General features: G+C 41.5%; 2 protein-coding genes across 2 annotated transcripts; both read right to left on the bottom strand.

Moving 5' to 3' along the window:
* Positions 1–249: 249 nt before the first annotated feature.
* Positions 250–3,814, bottom strand: LOC107191538 (zinc finger protein 595-like). Its single transcript, XM_015580600.1, has 4 exons — positions 3,778–3,814; positions 2,100–2,258; positions 1,010–1,252; positions 250–461 (listed from the first exon to the last, which is right to left on the bottom strand). The coding sequence occupies exons 1-4, from the start codon at positions 3,812–3,814 to the stop codon at positions 250–252; spliced, it is 651 nt and encodes a 216-aa protein (XP_015436086.1).
* Positions 3,815–8,231: 4,417 nt separating this feature from the next.
* On the bottom strand, positions 8,232–17,924 carry LOC107191537 (zinc finger protein 2-like). The gene is made up of 5 exons (XM_015580599.1): positions 17,885–17,924; positions 10,205–10,444; positions 8,791–9,061; positions 8,597–8,601; positions 8,232–8,440 (listed from the first exon to the last, which is right to left on the bottom strand). Exons 1-5 carry the CDS (start codon positions 17,922–17,924, stop codon positions 8,232–8,234), a joined length of 765 nt encoding a protein of 254 aa, XP_015436085.1.
* Positions 17,925–18,318: the final 394 nt, after the last annotated feature.

The following is an 18,318-nucleotide window of genomic DNA, read 5'->3' as shown; positions in this document are numbered from 1 at the left end:
AATTACAGAAACCAACCACACAAGACGTCGTTAATGTACTTCCGACTTGGATAAAACTCACGTAGAAAATCGCAAGTATACGCACTGGAATGTATAAAGAACAGAACAGAAAAATCAAAAAAGATCCATGTGTGATAAAGCTGTCCACGCTCACTCAAGCGCAAATGGTACCAGTCGGGGGCGAATGAGCTCTTCGGTCGTCCCGAAAACAGAGGACGAAAAATATGTTCTCCGGTTCCTTGGAACGCTTCACAGCAACTTGTGAACGTTGCTCTCGTGTCGCAACAAATAGTCCCTACGCTTGAACTTTCTGCCGCAGAGGGTGCACTTGTGTCTGGGCAGCTTCCCGCAGCCCTCGCGCAGGTGTCTGGTCAATGAGTCCGTCCACGTGTATCGTTTCCCGCACTTGTAACAGGTGAACGGAGCGTCGTAATTCACGCGATTGTGGTCCCTCTTCGATTCTGAAACAGACCGCAAAGAGAACGACGATGAGATCGACGAGAACATTCCCGTTCGCTTTGTATCCATTTTTCTCGTCGATGCGAGAAAGGGAGTTTTACCGTTCGGTCAATGTGACCCGAAATGTAGATCATATTTCAATAGGTATCATATGTTTTCAAATATTTATTTCCAGTACCCAACAAACCTGAATTTTACCGCCACTTTTTCTTAATTTATTGAAATAATTGTATTCGAAGTGACACAAACGTAAAGAAAAATGAAGAGACCATCAGGGTTAAAGCTGTACCCAGAGATGATCGAATGTATTACCTAGACAGAAATAAATGAACTTACTATCTTCTACTTGTACATTAAGCAACAGACTTCTAGTTGTAAAATAAAAACACTCATCATTTTCACGTTTAAAATCATTTCTACTTATAATTTCTACAATCATCTCCAACTAAAGCTTCGTTATACTCGTCTCTTTCCACACTCGACCGGACGAACTATTTGTGACAGCTCTTCGAGTGAGCAGCCAGGTGGTATTTGTGCCGAAATGTTTTGCCGCACACCGAGCACACGTATCTCGCTTCTACTCCGCACTCGAACTTCAAGTGTTTGTACAAAGAATCCCGCCATCTGTACTGGTTTCCGCAGTTGTTGCATTTGGCCATCCGTCGCTGGCCACCGCATTCCTCCCGTGCATGGCGATAGTAAGAGGACTTCCAGGTGTAGCTCTTACCGCACAACTTGCACTGGTACTGATCGCTGCTGGCCACTTTGCCTTGTCCCGCGGCGAGCTGCCACCCTGAAACCGTGGTTCGAGTATCAGACACATCATAATGCGAACGTTAGTGTTTTCTTGGTAATTACGGAATGTTTGATCGCGAACGGTGAAGCAGTAACGGATCAAGATACAGTAAATCCTTTATGAGTGTTCGAAGACTTAAGGAGAGCTCACCAGGTGTAACGCTGACTTTTTTTAATAAGTACAAGAGTTTAGTGCCGAGGAACCTTCGAACACTCGTCGAGAATTTACTGTATTCCCCTTCTTGCTTTCTCTCAATCGTTCTACGTAGAAATATAGATGTGGTAGCGCTGTGGAGATAGACCTAAAGTTCTATTTAGATAAGAAATTTTGACTAGTTAATAGAAGATGACAGTACCTTTGCGGGAGCCTAGGGAAAAGAAAGAAGTGTCAAAATCGATGGCAAATCGATTCCCGCTACACTGTTTCACGTAGGCTCAACTTAATCCGCCAAAGGATGTGATTTCGATGCAATAACAATGATCACTGCAGGAAGAAGGCACGAAAGGTGAGAAACCGGAACGGACCATGGAAAATTGTGTCTTTATTCTGCACTGCGTATAATAGCGTGTACCGAATGCACGGAGTAAACAACGTAATACAAGTTTTGCTGTACGTTCAATGAAAGGATATTCTCACGCGAATAGATCTGTTTCGCTCTATCCAACGTGGGCCTCGAACGACTGGATGCGCTTAAACGTAAGACGGTATGAAGTATGGACGCAGGGATGAAAGTGTCATGGAGGATTGCACTGTGAGAATCACAAAGGGCCGGGTCACATGATGTATCCGTGAACCGTCCACACGTGTCGTTGATAATTCGACCGTTGCTTGAACGCCTTCTGACAGTAACGGCACAGATACTGCGGCATCTTGCCGCATTCCTCCCGTAGATGACGGTTCAGCGTGCTCTTGTTTGTGTAGGAACGGCTGCACTTGAAGCAGGGATACGGCTTCTGGAAATCTGAACCGTCCCGGACCGAGTTTCTTGACAATCTTGGCTGACCTGAGAACAAAATCGTGACAGGATTAATTTCGACGGGATCGAGGGGAACTCGCGTCTTTCGCGGATCAACGCTCGATAAGATCTCCGAGAGCGAGTTAATACCCCCACGAATTGTGTGTCTTCGGTTGGAGCTTTTACGGTTATCATTGTCGGAAGTATTCAAGAGCAAAATATTTCATCCACTTCGAACAATGACTACTGGAGCATATTACTAGATTCAATTGAAAATGAAGAAAGAAGAAAATTATATGTATGTTCGACTAATGTTAAATATTTCTAGCTTTGCTGGCAAGAATGCAAAAGTTAATTGATGATTTTCACGGTGCAGAAGTTCGGACTTAAAAAAGAGAATGATTATCCATAAAATCGCGGGAACGAAAAAATTTACGTAACGGTGAATGAGAATTGAAAGCTACGAATCCACTGAATTAAAGGTGTAACGTATAAATCTTCTAGAATTCTTCCAGGTTGTCGTCGGTCTTCTTCATCTTCGGGGACGCTTCCGGCGGCCATCTTGAGAAAGGTGCAAACACGACGGGCGCGTGTGAGTTTCGAGAAATTGTCAGACACGTAGTGCTTTTCCCTTTTGTTTTTTCAATTATAATTTTATTATCGCGTATTTCGATAATTATAATAAAATTATAATAAACTATAGTTACACGTTGCGAAACTAGATTACGTATAACCAAGGCCTCGGCGAACATCGTATTTCTTTTTCTTCCCTTCATTACCTCTTCGAAGTTAACAATTAGTCAACGTATTATCACAGAACATTGCTTACAGAATGAAATTTCTTAAAACCAATTTAAACGTCGTAATTTCGCATTTCACCCACTAACCCCCCCCCCCCGTCTTTATCTCTTCGATCGAGCGTCTTTTTGTTTGTTTGTCGTCGCACAATATCACAATGAAAAAATCGTTTATCCCGTTCTCAGCTCCCCGTGAAACCGTTTCTCAATAATTTCCTTCTTTCGTTAAGAACGAATCCCGCTAATCGCGCAACAAGAACGTAAAACTCCGTAGGCAAAAGGGATGGTTGGAGAGAGACATTAATGATCGTTTTGCTATTCAGAGTCGATTCCGTGAGACAAAATTCTTGCGAGTGCCAAGCCTTATCGCTTAATCGCTTAACTATTTATCTATGTGAAGGGCCTTTCGATAAAAAGTAGCATACTCAGCTGTTATGTAAAAAGGAAAAAACTGGCTAAATACTGCGTGTGGCTATTTATGTATACGTAAATAAAGCGGAAAAAGGTGCAATAGAAGGTGTGTTGATTCACGCTGCCCGTCAGGCAACCCTCTTGTCATTTCTCCTCCGTCGCGTCGATCCGATCGAAGAACGATTTATCGCAGGATGGAATCACGACGAACGGACCAAGATTGTCTTTCATCGATTTAATAAGCAAACGGGAACCGATCGAGTAATGTATTGCCGTACAGAAGAGAAAAGTCTGAACTATCCCTCTCTTCCAGAACTGTCTCAAAGATTTCTAGATCATTCTCCTCTGTCTTCACTTACCGATATTTAAGTATCCCCGTTCAACAGTCTCAGACATTTTTACTACGAATAACGCGTCAATAAAACGTTTCCGAAGAATCGATCAACTCTTTCTTTTCGTTAACTCTAACAAAACCCTTGATAGGGTAGAAAATAAAAATAAAAATTTCCCAAAGCATCGTCTATCAGTCACCGGACAACAACCTAACACAAATTGCCCCACACAGAAACGATGCTTCGCGGCAATAATATTACAAAAAAATACCATCGGAACGAACACATATTTTTCCTGTCGAAATACACACGAACGACACGCCCAACGGATAACGTGAATCAGTCTTTAAAGTTCGCGTAAGAAGTCAGATTCAGATTCTCTTCTCGAGACGGTGCTTCGTGTACACGCGTGGAGACGTCGTCTTCCGGCGATGAGAGGCTCTTCGTCCGGTCGAGATGGCCGATCTTCACCCGTCGAGCACGAAGATGCGTCTGTGGATGGTCGAGTTGTGACGCTGGAAGTTCGCCTTCTGTTTGAATCCTTTGTCGCAGATGCTGCAGATGTACTGTGGCGATTTGCCGCACTCGTCGTGGAGATGACGCTTCAGACTGCCCTTGTTCCTGTAGGATCGGCCGCATTTGTGGCACGGGAACGGCTTCGGCAAGAAATCTTGGCCCCGCAACGACGAGTACCTGCTCCTCGAGCAGTTACCTGGAATTCAAGAGCACGAAAGGCTTCGATTACTCGAAACGGAAAATCTCGGCTGACTTGTGACGAGGAGAGACGCTTATCCATAGAACGGATATCTTCAATGATGCCCGATGTGTTCATTGTCTCCTGATGATTCGTGTTGTTACTAGACACGTGAATATTCCCTGGGCAGCTGGTAATCGCTGCTGCTAAGGTGATCGGTTGCGTTAGTAACGACAGGAACCATCAGGACGGTTTTCGTGTGTGTCCGCCAAATCCCATCTAACGTGTAACGTGCAGTAGAACTTCTTTTATCTTCACTTAGGAATAACAAGAAGATTCGGATATACAGGGTGTACATTTTAACTCGAGCACCTAAATTATTTCCGCTACTATTTAAAGTAAGAAAAAATGACTGAATTGGATGTACACGGTTTTAAGACGAGCATCTGACGGTGATAAAATGTTCTTTTACTTCTTATTACGTTTATTTACTTCTGCATTTTTCAAACTGGAACTGATTTTTTCGCTTTCAAGGTCACTTCAAGGTCATGGTGTGTAGTATGTTAAACTTTAACGCGTTATAAAAAAATACATGTCAATATGAAAAAAAAATACGATAACCTTGAAAAAACCGTTAAAATGACCTTTACAGGATTTTTTTATCACCATCAGATGCACGCTTTAAAAACCATGTACATCCTATTTAGTAATTTTTTTTTACTTTCAATAGAGCGGAAATCATTAAGGTGCTCGAGTTGAAATTAACACCTGGTATATTGATAGTACAGTGAAAAAGTTTAAGTGGCTAGAACGATTGTTATTTCGTGAATGGTAATTATTAAGAATAGTACGAACTATTGATTTTCTCATTTGTGGAAGTTTCGTTCGGATAAACGGAGGCCCTACAGCGCATCGAATCGCGGGTGTGAACGTTTTTGGTACACAGATAGTGGTCTAAGATGTGCGACAGTGTTCGAAAGAAGATATTCTACAGAACGATAGAATGACGGATTCGAGGAGCGAATACGGTTGTGTAATACTCCTGAATAGCGAAGAGGTGCTGGATAAGCTTTTTTTTTCGGTCGAATCTTCAGGTGATGACGCTGGATCTTCGGGTGACGATATCGGGAGTATAAAAAGAAATAACAAAATGTCGCCGACAGCGATCTGCGTGTTACTTCTGATATTTTATTATTTTGTTCTTTTTTTTTTCAAGGACAGCGTTAGCTCGTGTTCGATTCTTCGAGGGACTCGCGATGTCTCTCGTACCATTGATTCATTCATTCTGTAAAAAAAAAAGAAAAAAAAAAACACGAAAATTAATAGCCTAATTCGTTCGAAGAACTTCCTTTAACGATCACTGAATGGCAAGAAAAAAGAAACAGGAAACTCCGCGAGTCTGTCTCGAAGAATTCGTATAATAAATTCGAACGTTTCGGAGGGCGACTTTTGTCGTGGAGCTTTCAAATCTTCACGCCATGGACGCACTCGCTGTGCCGTCGGAAGTTCGATTTCTGTTTGAAGCCTTTCTTGCAGACGTAACAGATGTACTGAGGATTTTTCCCGCACTCGACCCGCACGTGCCGACGCAGCGTGTCCTTCCGCGTGTACGATCTCCAGCACGAGTGGCACGAATACGGCTTCCGATGGTAGTACTCGAACTTCCTCTGCCTCTCGAACCCTGTAACGGAAACAGAAGCCGGAAGTCGGCCAGTCAGGGTTCCATCGTGTCGATCGACTATCGAGAAAAGAAACAAAACGGAGGGATCGAAGAAAGGGATCTGGCAGAAAGGTTTACTTTTAAGGGTTCCTTAAAACGAGCAAACACAAATCATTCTGTACATCGCGATACAAATAATCGAGGATAATATCTTCTTAAGGAAAACTCGAAATGGTAAATAACACTTAACGTTTTACCTGTCATCGCTAGACATACTTCTTACAGAAGTCTTTCGAATCGGTTCCTACGCAAACTACACTAAAAGAAATTCAGTCCACATTTAGAATCGAATATTGAAAGGCTCGAATAGAATTTATTTCGTAAGTTTTTGGGATTTCAGATCATTGTACAGATTCTTCCAATCCTTTGCAACAATTATTTTACAGTCTTCCTTTCCGTTCTCTCGCGATTCCTCAGCATTCTGCAGACGGTCCTCGTTTCTTCGAGAGATCGTTCGATTTCCAGATCGAACTATAGATCTTTCCTGTCTTGTAGAATATATTATAATCTCGATGTAGTATTTCGTCCGTGGAAGCTGGCCAAGTGCCTCTGAAAGTTACACCGTTGTTTGAACGTTCTCCCGCAAGGTATGCAGACGAACCCAGGCGGTACTCCGCACTCCAGTCGCAGGTGTCGCGTCAGAGAGTCTTTCCACGCGTAAGTCTTGCCGCACAGGTGACAGACGAACGGTTTCGGGCGGATCGAATCGACCTGGACGTTCTTCTTCCTCCGATAGGCTAAAAAACACCGAGAAAGGAAGCTGCGTCAGTGTCGTTCGATGCTCGAGGATCGGCTGTGAAACACTTGGCGCTCGATTTATTAATCGTGTTAGATATGCTGAACCCATTGTTTTCTTTACATGAAATATTTAATAAACCGATGTCCGATATCTGGTACACATTCACGTATTTGGTCATCCTCTGCAAAATGGGAACAGTGTAAACTCGGATGAAAAATGGGTGAATATGTTAGTGGATCTACCGAGGAAGGTCTCTTGACTCATTTTAGGCACATATCCACGCATTTTCCATTTGTCGAATGGGATGAATAGCTTCAGAAGATACCAAGCACGTCAGATTAGGTAAATATGGCAGACTAGGGGTGTGCGAGTACTCGTAATTTACAAGCTGAGCCGAACTCGGTTCGATTGCTCGAGTCGAGTCGAGCGTTTGAATTTTCCGAGGTACTTGAAATCAACGAACTGTTTGAAAAAAATGCGAGCTACTTGAGAAACTCAAAAGGCTCGAATATCCGAGTGCTCGTAAAGATTTCGATTTACTTGGAAATAAATTTTCAGCTCGAAAATTTTCGACATGAAAATAAATCACAAGTTTTAAATTAGACCCTTATATTTCTCTCCCTTACAGTTAGATGAGTATTTGATAGTAAATAGCTAAATATTCGAGTAATTCAACAATTTTCGAGCTGAAAAATCATATTCAAGTAAATCAAAGTCTTACGAGCGTTTGAATATTCGAACCGTTTGAGTCTTCAAGTAGCTCGCCCTTTTTTCGAATAGTTCGTCGATTTCAAGTAGCTTGAAGAACTCTAACGACCGATCATTATTTGATTCGAATTTCGAGTTACTCGAATAATTCGAGTACTCGCACACCCCTATGGCACATACGATTTAAAAGATACGACGAACAAATACAGACGAAGAAGAAGCCAGGTAAACGGTCGTATATAATGATTCCCATCGAGTCTAGTGATTAGTGATTAGTAGCACATTGTCACCCGGGGGAGGGGAATTTCGGTATCCCCCTCCGATTTAGTGTCTGGCCTTCGAAAAGACTCTAGGGGTGGCGTTACCCGGAGCCCGTCGACACTAACCCCAACAATTTTAACGTGCAGATGGACCAGAAGATTCCTTCATCGGAATTAAAACATGAACATCATCGATCATCTTCGGGGTCAGTACAGAAACATGTCCATGAAAATTCAGATGTCGATCTGAATCCATCGATGTGTCTGCAGTCTGTACAGATCCTTACCGAAAACAATTACTCATCTACACATTGTCACAGAAGCATACATGATTCGCACAGTGTCGATTATTCAGTCGGATCATTTCGGAGCGGTCTTGTGCATGTTCGTCACATGGTACGTCAGATGATGTTTCCGCTTGAATCTTCTACCGCACACGGTGCAGCCGAACCTCGGTTCCGTTCCGCACTCGTAATGCGTGTGCTTGTACAAGGAATCGCGTCTGGCGTACTGCTTGCCGCAATTCGTGCACCCGAATGTCCTCTTCGCCAGCAAGTGCTTCAGGCAACCTGAAAACGAGACGAGTATTAAATTAGAAACATTCTTCCCTAAGGTTCACTGTTCTGCTCGAGGCCTGAAACCGAGAATCGAACGGAAGAAAGAAAAACGAACAGAAAAAAAAAAACAAATGAAAAATGTGCCAAGAAAAACATTCACTGGTCTACGGAATCTGAAGAGTTCAACGAATTGACGGTTTTCTCAGAAACGCGTTCACCTGATGTGTGTGTGTGTGATGGTACAATTTTATTCGAGAATGTTACAGCCAACACGTTTCGGGTCAGACACGATCGATCGACAATTTAATCTCGACCGGGTATAAAGCTTCCAGCCGAATCAACGTTTTCATTGATACGCTAACATTACGGCCCCAGTGGCCGGGGCCAATTGATGGATCGAGGTCATGTGTTTGATCAAGTGATGCTTGTGCATGAATCGATATCCGCAGACCTCGCACGAGAATTGCGGCAACTTTCCGCACTCGACCCGTTTGTGCTTGAACAACGACTCCTTCCATTTGTACGATTTCCCGCAATTGTCGCAGTAGAATCGCCTCTCGGCGACACGTTGATCATCGGCCTCTTGACGGGGTATCGGCTGGGATCGATGGTAATATGGCCGACCAGCTGGATCTGGAAAACGGTGGAAGCAGAAACATGGTTTGAAGACTGGAACTACACGCATGGATTCGTATACTTTTAACGTTCATAGACGAAAGATTTTAGTCTAGAAAGAAGGATCTAACATGTTCGACCAGATTCTTCTCTAGTTTAGCTGATGTGTCGAAAAGATTGTTCGTCCAGCTTATACTCGATACATACGAATTTATTTTTCTATCTAGAGTAAAACAGACGCTGACCCGTCCGAGTCAATAAATTACAAAAATAATACACTCCGTTTCGTTCGTCGTGAAATGATCGAAAATTAGGGGATTCTGTCTGCGGTTTCGCAAGGTGAGGGAATGTTCAGTCTTAGAAACCGTTTTTTGTTTCGATCTATGAGCTTCGGCGTGTACAAGACTGTTTTCTACGCAGACCTTTCCAGGCGAATTGTATCTGAAACTGACGGAGACAAGATCAATGTGAAAAGAAAGATTGAAAACTTTTCGAACTCACGTTGGTCTGAGAATTAGCTTTCTTGAGCAACAACCGAAAATCGCGTGGAAAGGTAGAAAATGTGGAATTGCTTATGGGGAAGACCGTACACACGTTCCTAGGTCCATGAAGCTACACAGACAAGGGGAGGACCCCAATTGTACCACTTCGATCTTATCGATTGTTTGTATGATGATAGGATACATATTTCTAATAACATGTGTGAAATATTAACCACAGTTACTTGATAGTTTTGAAGGTATAATTAAAAGTTACATACGTATGGAAGCCATAAAAAAAACAGACACCTATATTGATAGTAGATATAGGTACAGTGAACTCTAACGATATTGCCACTTGGCATATTGCCACATGAGACACTACAGCTCCGACCGTGGCAATATCGTAAGAGTCCATTGTATAACTAGAAATGTAAATTTAATTAGTTATACCTTCAAAACTATCAAGTAACTACGGCTAATATTTCACACATATCATTAGAAACATGTATTCTATCAGTCTACAAAAGATCGATAAAATCGAAGTGGTACAGTTGGGGTCCTTCCCTTGAGAGACCTAAATGTTTTTAACAAAAAACCGGAATAAAGTCTTTTTTTTTTTTGTTCGATCACTGGGTTCAACAGTTCGAAAAGTCTGGGTTCCGTGGATCTTTCAGTCGACAGCTTTTCAAGTGCTGGGTCACGTGGTGCTTGTGCTTGAACATTTTCCCGCATTGGGGACAGGGCACGTTCGGCATCTTTCCGCACTCGTATCGTAGATGTCGATCCAAGGAGCTCTTCTGGCTGTAGATTTTCCCGCAGCTGCATACGTGCTTCTTCAGGTTAATGGACAGGCCAGTCGAAAGATCGTAGCCGTCCAACAGAAATCTCTCGTCTTTCGCGTGGAACAGGGCCAGCTCGTCTGAAATCAGAAATCGGTTGGTCCCGGTTAAACGCTGTCGACGTTGTTCATTGTCACGTGGTCTCGAGTTAACATGTTCTTCTTTCTTCTTGAACAGGAATTTATTTATATTTACAGGGTTGGAATCGTGGCTGGCACTATTTCGTTCGTGTGTTAGTTTTGCGGTTTACGAAGTACATCGATGGTTCTCTGGAACGTGACGAACGCAATACGAATTCGTATTTGCCAACTGAATCAAAGGGGAACATGTTGCACTTGGAATATCAAAATGTCTTGTTTACCGACGATACTTTAAGTAGAAGAATTATCAATTTGGAGGACGGAGATTTGTAATCGGATGTGTGTAAATTATAGTCGAGGGAATTATTATCGTTACAACCATGTTATTTTGAAACAACGACGATTTCAACACGATTACAAGTTTGTAGACTTAACATCGTATATAATGTTTTCTGTGGAAAAAATAAACATTTCGTTCGGCGTGTGGTTGCGTTCGATGTGTATAGAAAGTAATAGTTGGCTGACGTGGATTCACAAGTAGTTCCAACGAGAATCCTCTTCTTAAGGCGTGCAGTTCAGTTTCTTAACATGGTTCAGCCAGACATGCAATTTGTTGGTACTGAACGTGCATTTCTGACAGTGATACTCCATCCCGCACTCGCCCCGCTGGTGGCATATCATCGAGAACTTGTACTTGAAACGACGCCCACAGTGGCAGACGAAGCGACCTGAAAAAGAAGAAACGAAGGAGGTGTCAGTACGAGATTAAACTAATTTTCCGTACGCACGCCGGTTGTTGTAAAAGTTTCTCTTGAATAGTCGAAGGACACGCCCCCGAAAATGATTTACTTTAACGTGCTATCGATGAAACGATTACATAAAGTATTTCGTACATATACACGGAAAACGATAAGAAAAAGAAAAAAAAAAGAAACCAAAGGTCGAGGTGAACAGATCGTTGCTGAATAATTAAATTCAATTCTTTATTATTCGTCGAGTATCCTCGCTAACACAATGGTTATCAGTGATACACTCACAATGGTAATCGTAATTCGAAATTCGCAAAAACAAAAATCATAAACCCATAAAGAATATATTATATTAACGCTCGTGTCGCAATGGACACGCGAAACTCGTTGAAATCGCCCCCCTGATCCTTCCTGTTAAATGTACATTTCTCACACGGCGTTTACCTGGATGAACAATAAATATTATGCAATTATAGTATTTTTTCCCCCTTCTATCTCTCTGCCTCTCTCCAATACGATATTGATCCATCCTCAGGACTATCAATCGTCACCTGTATACCACTCTGGGGATCTCTATAAAGGAGAGAGACAAAAAGAAAAGGTGACAAACGCTTACGTGCTAATTATTATCATCGATCTCCTTAAAAGCAAGAGGTATTCCTTTCTTTTTGGCTTGGATGTTCGAGCATTCGGTTTCATTCGTCTCCCATTTCTCTCGCAACGATTCGAGGAATCGTCGGTTTTCCTACGTCACGTTACGCAACTATATAACCGTTATTTTTATTTACATACATGATTCTACGTGGGTGTCGTCTTGTGTATTCGCGTGTACGCGTGCGTAGATACATTTCTTGCTTGAGATCTTGAAATTAATGAAAGAAAAAAAAAATTTCTCCGAAAGGAAGTCTCGATTTTTATCCGTAAATTGAATATCGATATTCCATTCTGCAGATGGAAGAAACCTCGAGAATATCTCGAAAGTGGAATATTTGTGGGATGCTGAAAAGATTCTGATGGAATCGTTACGAGGGTACACACGGTATATTATTCTCTACACACGCGTACAAGACGAACACGCGTGTGTCTTACGTATAAATTGGCTTCAAAATAATTCTATAGGCATTTGGTGTGCAGCCATCCGCTGTCGCGAACGACGACTCGAGTATTGCATTAGCCAGCCTCGCTTATATTGGCACAAAGGTTGCGAAAAACAACGGAAGCGCGCCAAAAAAAAATTTCAATTGGATCTATTCGATGTATGCTCCTTTAAATAAAACAACTCCCGAAATACTTTCTTAGTCCTTAAAATATCTCCGATCTAAACCACGATCATTTTAATTCTTGAAATTCCCATAAGCGAAAGAATTTACCACAGACAATTCCTGTTCTCCGAAATTTTTACACAAAATACCTCCATTTCCAATTACACAGGAATCTATAGCGCGTGGCGTAACTTTAAAACCAGCATAAAATGTTCAATTCTTATTTATTGCGGATAAAAGAAATACGAACAAATTATGTATATCATATATACACGGTGTCCCGGAAAAATGGTACAATCCACAACATGCATGGTCCTCATGCAAATGCAAATCGAAAAGTCCTTTACCGTTTTTACCGTTTACGTCCTTACCGTAAGCGCAGGCCATTCAGCTGATTGGAGTTCGATTAACTGTTAATATCTCGGAAACGGAGCTTCCGATTACAAAACGGTAAATGACTTTTCGATTTCTATTTGCACGAGGGATATGCATGATGCGAATTGTTTCATTTTTCCGGGACGCCCTGTATATATACTATGACATGTCTGAAATCGCGTTGAGAAATAATATTTCCCCAGAAAAGGATAGATTGTAATCCCTAGAGAAAAAAAAATGTTTCGTTTTTATTTTAATCACAAGTACACAAGAATTAAAAATTTGAAGGTAGTTTTCTGGTTATGCCAGGCAGTGTATAATATCTACGATCACTTCACCGAATAAATCTAACGAAACCGTTTTCCAGCACCGCCACATGTTCCTTCAAACCCCAAATTTAGTTTAATGTAACATTCTACGTCGCGAACGGAAGTCACAGACAAACCGACTTCCGGTCGCTCTACTAACTTTTCTTTTTTTTTTTTTTTTTTTTTTAATTAAATAAGTGTATACCTCTCACTTCGTACGAGTGTTTGTGTTCAGTCTTTGGCGCTTCTGTATATTCTTCATCATCCGCGTGCTAAAATCGTGACCTTTCTTCGACCGTGAACGTAAACGATAGATCGATCGATCGATCCACTGGATCCGGGCGAACGCAGCCCTCTCACTCTCTCGAGATACGGTTTACATATGTTTTCATTCGCGATCGTTCGTCGAGTTCCCTCGTTGGAAGACAAACTTACCCCCCTTTTGCGATTCTCGCAGGGGTGGGAGGGGGATCGACCTAAAAACGGGGCGATCCAGCACACGGGGACCGATCGGACAAACGATTCTGCGTGTCTGTGTGTATGTACGTGTCGCTCGGCAACGCTAAAAGGTCTCTTGCGCTCTAAAAATAATTTTGCGTGTCGAAAAAACGGATATGAAAAACGCGACATCGATATTATAACAATAACATTCAGTTCACACTGATAACAGTAGCGACTCGGATCACATTTTAGGCACATGGAGTCGACTCGTTGGGGGAGGGGGGATGGGGTGGAGTCGTCTTTACAAAAATGGCATCGAATTCTTTGGCACAAAGAAGCTCGCGAAGAAACTGAAGAGGCCTGGCGTTCGGCACCGAATACGCCATTCGGTTCTATGTTCATCACGGGATTCGTTTCTTAACACGTCGACCGCTCGTATTGTCTATATGTATAGAGAGCAAGTTAACGATAGTATATCGTCTGTCTGACAGAACTTTTCGCCCACACTGTGCACATTTCTGCGATGAGAAAGCGACAGAACGGAGGATACAATAAAACCTCGATGAGTGTTCGATGGCCCCTCGAGACTTACAAGAAGAGGCCTTTAGGTGTAACGCTGACTTTTTAATGAGCTTCAGTACAGTGTTAGAGCTTGTAATTCTGAAGCCAATGATATTCGTTTCAGTCGCGTATGGCCATTAGTTTATGAAATATTTAATGTTCAGTGCCGAGGAGCGTTCGAACACTCATCGAGGATTTCTTGTATGTTTTTCGACAGGGTAACTGTCTATCTTAATAAATTCTGATTCTTTACTTACAGAAACACAAATGTGATCTTTTACCATAACCAGAGATGACTAGAACTTAAAATTAATTCATAGGGTATACAGTATTGAGTATCGTAAGTTTATCTAGGATTCATGTAACTTAACTAAATTAAAGGAATAACTACCGCCACGGTGATGTTTGCTTCTTTATAAGAAGAAGTTTCTACCGTTTGAGAATTTTCGTTAGACATGGCTGTCGACGTGTTAAAATTATTCAAGATCAACAAGGACGAGCACGTAGAAGCTGAGAGGTTCACAGTTTAGTTACGAAGATCACATCGACCTGTTTCTACGAAACGATGATCGACCTGTCGAAGAAAATATCGAAAATGTTCAGATTCCATGTCTATCGATCCCCCGAAAAATGTGATCGACAAATGTACAATCGATATCGTCCACTGAGAAACATATCGTCAAGACAATCGAGTAATCTCTGACCACGAAAAAGACAGGTGTATAAGTTCGAGTGAGAGAATAGCCGTGAGAGAGAGAGAGAGAGAGAGAGAGAGAGAGAGAGAGAGAGAGAGAGAGATAAACCATTTATCCGACGATCACCGAAGAAAGAAAAAGCGGTGATATCGTCGTGTGTAGCAACATCTAGATTTAGCTTATGAAGGTTCGATCGAACAAACTCTCAAGATTAAAGATTGAAGAACTCTTAAAGGGTAAAAAGGGTTTTAAAATACCCTCAAGGTAAAGGTGGGACACGAGGAACGCCCCGAGGGAGACAGAGCGAGACAGAGAAAAAGAGTGGAAGATAGAGAAACTGGAAAGTGTGTTTTTTTTTTTGTTCGTTTTTCTGTTTTTGTTGGTAAAATTCGCCTAAATTACTACGGGGATAAATACGAGATTCAACGCCTCTATGGTAATCAATCGATACGCTTCTTCGCTTGATTTGCGCTTGGCCGGTGCAAGGATCGTCGCCGAGGCTCGGGTTTCCGACTAGAATTCCTTTACGGAGCGATTCTTCGTCGAGTCTTTGGTCCTTAATCGAGGTTCATCTCGAATTCGTTGGGTCTCGTTAGGAAGCTCGTGGTAGAGAGAAATTTGTCGCGAGGATCGTAATATGTGTCACTCGTATTGTCCCCTCGATCTGTAAAAGGAAGTATCGCGAGGTCGATGGGTGTTTTTTCATCTGAAAATGCTGGTTATTGCACATATGTACCGTTGGAATTTCCAATTCTTCATTGAAAACACCTTATCACTTTGCTGAACAACAATCATCGTCGGAATCTTAAATGAAATTTCTAATATACGTACTTCTATATTTCATTTAAAATTATAAGCTCAAACGCTGATTCTAAAACTATTCTAACACAATTTCCAGAATCTTCCGAAATTTTACGAACTTCTGAATTCCAAGAATTCATTCTAAACGCACAAGTAAGTGACATTTGTTAATAATTTTCATTCAAGTGCAATCAGTCGTATTTCACGTGCAACGAATCTAATATTAATAATATCTCCTCTACATCGACCAGACTTATATACTTATTATTCTGTACTAACTAAAAAAAAAAAAAAATGTTCTCGTCAACAGTACCGTCATTTCACCGTTACGAACGATCGAACATTATCACAAAGATCCACGCGCGACAAGAGATCCGAGCCAGACGAATCCATTGGGCCGGCCAAGCCGCGTGGAAAGACATGTTTCTGTTTCAACAGCGCTGTATACGATTTACAATTTACAATCACTGTAAAGTTACTATGCAATATGTATACGTCTATGTATATGTATAATCTATATATATATATAATATATATTTTTTTTTTATTCAAATATACTCTCTATCTTGGGTATTCTATGTTAGGTAGCGGCCTACTTAGGCCTTTCTCTAAACTAGACGACTCTACTTCAGACGAAAGGAACCAGATCGAAGTTGTCGAACGAATCAACGAGAACCACTTTTCTTCGTAACAATCGTCGATATTCTTCCGTTTGTTGTCGCGTTAATTAACATCGCTGTCTCTAATCATGAATTCGTTCGACTACTTCGTCGATCCTCAAACACTACACGCACAATCTCCGACAAAAATAACCGTGACTACCGCTTCCGCGCGGAACGATCGGCGACCATTTCTGGGAACCGTAAGTTGGGGTAACTTTGTCTCAGACAAAGGTAACTTTGTCATAAAATAACAGAAAATGATCATTTTCAATTTTCACAATCACATTCATCAGTATTCAGTCTGCACTGTAATAAACACAACTTACTTGTATTCTGTGATGGCGCCGCAGAGGTGCCAGTGGAGTTCAAAGGGTTAATTTCACAATTTCCAGAGCTGCAAAATCGAAAACGATCGTTTTTCAACTTTCGAACAAAATTACCCCTGACTAAGATAAAGTTATCCTAACGTTTCTAACTCCAACGGCCCTGTTTCACTCGTCGAAACAGTTTAAAAGGCAACGATACTCGAAAGTTATCGTTCACAAACGATCGTTTGTTCGTTTATCGCGAGTCGTCGCGCGGGAGAAATACGGTCACGGAACGTGGGACATTTGGCTGACTAGATTCTCTGAACGTCACTTAATATCTACTACACTAGAGAGCTCGAACCGGGATAGCTACTGGTTGTCGGAGATTTTTCGTTGCACCGAGAACTTCGACCCTTTTCTCTCGCACCGTGTGAATCGAGACGTTCCACCTTCTCGAGATCGTTCCAGGACAATTCCTGGCAACCATCCAGCCCGATCACCGTGGTCCGTCGAATCGTTCAACAATCTTCGTTGCATTGGACCACGATCATCGGTCTGGTCCTCGATCGGTTCGATCAACGGCGCCGCGATGGAATTCCTGCGTTTTTGTTTGCGAAATGTCCATCATCCGGTTATAATTAGTACAAAAATAATTGGGCGATTTGGTTATATGGCCGAGGACTCGAAAAAAAATCCGGAAAAGCATCGTCACCTTATTAAACATCTTTACAGATGATAATGTTATTTATCCAGTGGAGTCACGAAAAAAAATGTAACTGTTAACCCTCAACGGCAAGGTCCGGGTCGGATCTGACCGAAGTTGTAGTTCTTTTTCCTGATCCCACTCTATTTTTTATTATTTTGTTAGATTATCGTTTCAAAATATTCTGTTATTATTTAGTAAACGTTTAATACTTGTATTCTTATGTGTTATATAACGCAATTATTATTCCGTATTATAGAAATAAACAAAAATACAAGTTCAAGATAATCATTTCTTTTCACCCGTCAGTTCCGACCTCACTTCACCAAAGTACGACTTGAGTTATAATAAAAAAAACAAAATTGTAATCAAATATGTTTGTACTTTTAAAAGAATTTTAAAAACTTCAGGTCTGAAATTGGATTTAGACAATATCCTGTACCTCACATTTATGAAGTCACAGCTTTAGAACCCGACTAGTTCAAGATGGTTTCTGGATTTAGGTATTCTTTAAATATAATCAACAATTACAAAAATATTATGGCGATTAGAATTGGCATATTAAAGACGTCTACCTCGACAATTAATCTTCTCGGTTCCTTGCTTTTCCGGCATTCTTCCCGAGCCTTCAAAAGTATTCAACAATACGTCTTATATCATTCCCCCTTTATACACGGTTAAACGGGATCCAACAACGGGTTCGCGCCTCGACGACGCAACTGTTCGAACATTGTATACGTTTTTTTTTTTTGTATTTTTTCAGTACTCTCTAATCCTCGTTGCTGCGTTTGTCAACGCTTAGCTAGAAGCAATGTGGATTCACACCTGGGTGTCTGCATGACGGAAATGTATTGTCACATGTAATGCGGCTGTCTTGTATCGTGTGAACGAGGAACACACGGTTCTTACCGTTTTTTCTTCGGTTCTTTTTTAGATAATTAATTGAAATCTCAAGTTTAAACGGGGACAAAAAATAAAAATGAAAATAAAATTAACGATAGAGACATTG

The sequence above is a fragment of the Dufourea novaeangliae genome, unplaced genomic scaffold (genome assembly GCF_001272555.1).
Source record: "Dufourea novaeangliae isolate 0120121106 unplaced genomic scaffold, ASM127255v1 scaffold228, whole genome shotgun sequence".
NCBI classification, from domain to species: domain Eukaryota; kingdom Metazoa; phylum Arthropoda; class Insecta; order Hymenoptera; family Halictidae; genus Dufourea; species Dufourea novaeangliae.
This window is presented reverse-complemented; position numbering and strand designations above follow the sequence as displayed.

Excerpts from the sequence above, each read along its gene's own strand:
- LOC107191537 (XM_015580599.1), bottom strand. The coding sequence starts at position 17,924 with ATGCCGGAAAAGCAAGGAACCGAGAAGATTAATTGTCGAG. Across the intron at positions 10,445-17,884 it reads CGAGAAGATTAATTGTCGAG|ACGAGCTGGCCCTGTTCCAC; the intron begins GTAGACGTCTTT and ends TTCTGATTTCAG. Across the intron at positions 9,062-10,204 it reads GACCCAGCACTTGAAAAGCT|ATCCAGCTGGTCGGCCATAT; the intron begins GTCGACTGAAAG and ends ACCGTTTTCCAG.
- LOC107191538 (XM_015580600.1), bottom strand. The coding sequence starts at position 3,814 with ATGTCTGAGACTGTTGAACGGGGATACTTAAATATCG. Across the intron at positions 2,259-3,777 it reads ACGGGGATACTTAAATATCG|GTCAGCCAAGATTGTCAAGA; the intron begins GTAAGTGAAGAC and ends TTTTGTTCTCAG. Across the intron at positions 1,253-2,099 it reads GCAGTATCTGTGCCGTTACT|GGTGGCAGCTCGCCGCGGGA; the intron begins GTCAGAAGGCGT and ends CCACGGTTTCAG.